The 5,461-nt window shown below is 49.0% G+C and overlaps 1 protein-coding gene across 2 annotated transcripts in view; it reads right to left on the bottom strand.

Moving 5' to 3' along the window:
- The window catches only part of ANKLE2 (ankyrin repeat and LEM domain containing 2), a 26,217-nt gene that overhangs the window by 15,026 nt on the left and 5,730 nt on the right, over window positions 1-5,461 (bottom strand). For both annotated transcript variants that reach the window (XM_021708401.1, XM_008049729.2), the window contains exons 5-6: window positions 2,472-2,594; window positions 285-351 (exon numbers count right to left, since the gene is read on the bottom strand). In XM_021708401.1, coding sequence (XP_021564076.1) covers window positions 285-351; window positions 2,472-2,594 — 190 coding nt within the window. The remainder of the gene's footprint in view (window positions 1-284; window positions 352-2,471; window positions 2,595-5,461) is intronic.

Raw genomic sequence — 5,461 nt, 5'->3', positions numbered from 1 at the left:
GATCGCTGGAGCCCAGCAGGTCGAGACTGCGGTGGCCGGGAGCGGCCACTGCACTCCAGCTTGGGTGACAGAGTGAGACTCCAACTCAAAAACAAAATAAAATAAAATAAAATAAAAAAGAGAGAAAGAGATAATCCTGAAGCAGGGCTTCCAAGGAGCAGTCAGGGACATACTTCCATCCACAAGAAAGCTCCGCCCAGAGCACTAGGTCCAGGCCCACATGCCCATCCAAGGACCTCCTCAACGATGGACTACATGTTCCACACCCTGATCCTCCACCTCACCCTGTAAATGCTCTCTGATCTTCTCCTTCAGTTCCACAGACTTATTTTTGCTTCTTTCACAAATTACCTGTTGAAAAAGAAAAGAACGTCTAAATCTTATTTGATCACATTTCCTTATCATAATGATTTTATAAACGTTTTTCTTTTGAGTTGGAGTCTCACTGTCATTCCCTAAAGTCAACAAGGCCAGCACAGTGGCTCACACCTGTAATCCCAGCACTTTGGGAGGCTGGGGGAAGACAAGTCCAGGAGTGCAAGACCAGTATGAGCAACACAGCGAGACTTCATCACTACAAAAAAATAAGAAAATTAGCTGGGCATGGTGGTGTGTGTCTGCAGTCCCAGCTATGTGGGAGATGGAGGCGGAAGGACTGCCTCAACCTAGAAAGTTGAGGCCGTGGTGGCTGGGAGCGTGCCACTGCACTTAAACCTGGGCAAAACAGTGAGACTCTGACTCAAAAAAAAAAAAAAGGAAGAAACAACAGAAAAATCAACAGCATTCAAATAAGAGGAAAAAGGAACCAGGCTGTGATAGAAACAAACGAAAACAGTAAGACCAGGCCGGGCTCAGTGGCTTAGTCTGTATCCTAGCACTTTGGGAGGCCGAGGCAAGTGGATTGCCTGAGCCCGCGGGTTTCAGACCCATCCAGGCAACTTGGCGAGACCGTGTCTCTACAATAAAGAAAAAAAATTAGCTAGGTGTGGTAGCGCACGTCTGTAGTTCCGGCTACTTAGAAGGCTGAGGTGGAAGGATTGCCTGAGCCCAGCAGGTCAAGGCTGCGGTGGCCGGGAGTGTGCCACTGCACTCCATTCTGGGCAACAGAGTGAGACTCCAACTCAAAACCCACTCCCCCCCAAAACCGGAAGAGCAACAATATTTTAAAATCTGTACCTGATGGTGAGTCAAATGCTTTATAATTGCCAGTTTTAAGTTGGTTACAAAATAGCATTTTAAACTGAAAAAATTCAGATATATACAAAGTTGAGTCATATAGAAAATAACGGCAATTTTTCAGTTGCAGAATTTTCTGGTGAGTTTTCTTTCTTGTCTATGCTTTTTTTTTTGAGTCAGAGTCTCACTCTGCCACCTAGGCTGGAGTGCAGTGGAATGCTCATGGCCACTGTAGCCTCGACCTGCTGGGCTCAGGCGATCCTTCCGCCTCAGCCTTCCAAGCAACTGGAACAACAGGCACATGCCACCACGCCCGGCTAATTTTTTTATTCATTGTAGAGACGAGGTCTCAACCATATTGCTCAGGCTGGTCTCAAACCCCAGAGCGCAGGCAATCCTCTCACCTCGGCCTCCCAAAGTGCTGGAATGATAGGTGTGAGCTACTGTGCCTGGATACTTTCTTGTCTATGTATGTTTTAAGCTTTCCGCTGATAGTGGGCATTACTTATATAATAACAGCAATCACAAAGGGGTGCAGGAGAAGCCTTTTGTAAGAAGAGGATCCTTATGGATTTTATTCTAATGGGGTGGCAGGTCACAGGCAGCTAACTGTTGCAGGACATGTACAAATCAAACCGTTCTTTCAGTTGTCAGGCAGTCCAGTTCCCTCTTCCACTCCCAGGCACAGAACATACCTGTGTCTTCACTAAGGTATACTTTGCTCAGCTGCCAAGGATCCTGATGAGGCCTAATAAGCCTTGTCTGGTTGGGTGAGAACACGTGATTGGCTTAACCCCGAGCGCACACTGGGCTCACACACGAGCTTCTTCCAGCATCACCACTACTGTCATCAACCTGATCACCCTCATCACCCCCACCCTTACTATCCTCATCACCACCGTCACCTCCACCCTCATCATCATGCTCGCCATCATCCTCCTCCTCAACACCTTCATCATCACCATCATCCTCCTCAACACCATCACCATGAGCATCTCTGTTATCTCTGACCTGGTTAACTGGTGTATTTCGGGAAGAATCTTGATTCAAAGACTGTTCAGAACAACTGACTGCTAATTTCAGGAAAGTAAAGCCAGCAAGTGGGTAAGTTCATTCCCTCCGGGCTTTAAAGATGCATCGTCTCCCAGAGCACACCCTAACTCAGCAGCCAGGGTCTAAGGTGTGCCCGTGAGGCAAGCACTACACGCAGAGCTGCCTGGGACTTCAACACAGTTGTAAATGACATGTCTTAATTTCTAACTCCAGACAATAATTGCATTTTAATAAATACTTACATCTTCAGGTGTTTTCTCACATTTGTTCCTTGGGTTTTTTATAATCAGAGGGTGTGAGGAAAGGACACTGACCACATCTGCATTCCCAAACTTACAAGCAAAATGCAATGGTGTGTCATAGCCCTGAAAAAAAAGGGGAAGCATAATTATTTATACTACTTGGTCTCATATGGCTGCTCGAAGGTGAAAACAGGTATTTACTCTTAAACAAAAAAGGCATAAGAGACATTGCTTTTTTAACTGAAAAATAATGGGCATGCCAGCATATGGTCCACTTCACGCCCAGACTCAGCTCAGCACACTGCCCTGTCATTGTTCACGTGCCCTGGATGCCCAGTCCTACAAGAAGCAGCTTGCAGTCGAGGTGGGGAACAACATGTGCTCAGTGAACAGCACATGGGAGCTCTGACCTCCAGAGTCAGTGCAAGGTCACATAACCAAGGCTCAAAAGCAAAATAAACAGACGAAGACAAGATCCAGAATAAAGCAAATCCACAAATCTGGCCTGTGCGCAAAGTAGTCTCCCTAGCAGCTGACAGCAAACGAAAACCTCTTCACACATGACTCCAGGCGCTGCACCCCATGATGCTCCCACATGTCCTGACCTCCCCTTCTGCATGCCCCTGCATACCAGGACTCCGTGCCTCTCTCCTGGTGCTCCCTACAGCTGCATTTCTGAGCCTTCTTTATTCTCTGGGCAATCTCAATGTCACCTTCAACTGCTGCATACACACTGGGGCTTTCCCGTCAGCAGCATGCCCTAAGCTGGGACCTGTGGAGTCAACTGTCTACTGGGCACCTCACCTGGATGCCCCACAGGAGCTCAACTGCACTGTGTACCAACCAACTCACTCCGCCTCCAGGGCCAGAAACATCTCCTTACTTCCACGGCTGATGACCAAGGATGGGAGATTTTCACTCTGAAGTCCCACAGTCATCGGATGCCATGGCTGACTCCTGAGCTCCCAGCTGGGCACTAAGACTCCTCACAGCCTTGCCACCTGCATGAACAGGCCCACCTCCTACCCCTGCTGCGTGCTCCGCGCTGTCCGTGAAAAGCAAATACTCGTGTGTCCGCACCCTCCTGCCCTCACCTGCAAGGACCCTCTCACACAACTCCCCCACGACCTGCGAAGGTCTGGACTGTCTGCACCCCCCTTCTGACTACACCCCATCCTTCTGTCCAGAGCTAGCCAGCTTTCTCGGTCAAGGGTAAGAGAATAAACATCTTAGACTGTCTTTTTTCTTTTATAATTTCCCAACCTGTCAGCAGCAGAGAAAACATCTTAGACTTTGCAGGCCACTCAGTATCTGCCACAGCTGCCCAACCCAGCCTCGGTGGCAACAGAGCAGCCACAAGTGTCGTGGTTGTTCCCAGGGAGCATTACAGACTCAGGTGGCGGCTGATATGGCCCTGGAACGCAGTTTCTGGCCCTGCTCCTTGCGTGGGCTGCTCTGCACCTTCAGCCCTCAGGCCTTTCCTGACCTACCTATGCTCTACTGTGCACAGCTCAGGCTCTGGGCCCCTGGCTTCAGCAACAGGTCGGCCCTCCCCTCCCCAGGGCCCTGTTGGGCACCAGGACAGATGTTTGCACCCCACTACACGACTGCTTCCTCCTGGCCCACCCTCCTTCACTTCGCACAATGACTGCGTCTAACCTGCAAACCTCCCCACCAGACTTTTGCCCTGCCCCTGCCAGGGAACTCGCCCCATTTCTGGCTGACCTCCTCCCTAGCCCGCTTTTCACCCTGGTTTCTCAGTAGTGACTTTTGGCAACACTTGAACAATTCCTACTTTCAGCAGTTATGGTAAGAGAATGTGACCTGAAACATCTAATTTTAATTTACTGAGTTTTTTTCTGAACACGCACATTTTCTGTGGCTATTGCGGGGACATTAGGAGAATGTATTTTTTTGTAGGGCACAGAGTGTTATATCTACAAAGTCATGTTTGGTGAATATCTTCATCAAATCTGATACTTTTACCTACTCAGTTTGTTCACACTGAGTCTAACAGATCCATTTTGGTGTTTCTGTTTTGTTTTGAGTTGGAGTCTAACTCTGTCACCCAGGCTAGAGGGCGGTGGCACGCTCCTGGGCCACCTCAGTCTCTACCTGCTGGACTCAGGTGATCCTTCCGCCTCAGCCTTCCAAGTAGCTGGAACTATAGGCACGCACCATCATTTTTTGATTTATTGTAGAGATGAGGTCTCACCAAGTTGCCCTGGCTGATCTCAAACTCACAGGTTTAGGCAATCCTTTCATCTCTGCCTCCCAAATGCAGGGATTATAGGCTTGAGTCACGGCACTGGCTACATTTTGGTTTTATTCCTTCTTTCCTAATTGCTTTTTTGTAACCATCATTTCATTGTTTTCTCTTTTACTCTTTTCTATAATTTTGCTGGCTTGGCTAAATTTCTCTACATCTCCCCCCTCCCCCATTTTTGAGTTGGAGTCTCACTCTGTTGCCCAGACTGGAGTGCAGTGGCCGCTCCCGGTCACCGCAGCCTCCACCTGCTGGGCTCCAGTGATCCTTCTGCCTCAGCCTTCCAAGTAACTGGAACTACAGGTGCACACTACCATGCCCGGATAGTACATTCCCCCTTTTTTTGTGTTGTGGTTTTTGGTTTTGATTTTTTTTTTGAGTCAGAGTCTCAATCTGTCACCCAGGCTGGAGTGCAGTGGCATGATCACAGCTCACCACAGCCTCCTGGGTCAGACCACCCTCCTACCTCAGACTCCCAAGTGGCTGGGAATACAGATATGTGCCACCACGCCCCACTAATTTTTAAACTTTTTTGTAGTGAAGAGGTCTCACTATGCTGCCCAGGATGGTATTGAACTCCTAGGTTTTTTTTTTTTTTGAGTTGGAGTCTCACTCTGTCACCCAGACTGGAGTGCAGTGGCCGCTCCCGGCCACCGCAGCCTCGACCTGCTGGGCTCCGGCGATCCTTCCGCCTCAGCCTTCCAAGTAGCTGGAACTATACGCG

The sequence above is a fragment of the Carlito syrichta genome, unplaced genomic scaffold (genome assembly GCF_000164805.1).
Source record: "Carlito syrichta isolate Samal-C Ts95f unplaced genomic scaffold, Tarsius_syrichta-2.0.1 Scaffold136261, whole genome shotgun sequence".
Classification (NCBI taxonomy): domain Eukaryota; kingdom Metazoa; phylum Chordata; class Mammalia; order Primates; family Tarsiidae; genus Carlito; species Carlito syrichta.
The sequence above is the reverse complement of the archived record's forward strand: the minus strand, read 5'-3'. Positions and strand labels throughout refer to the sequence as shown.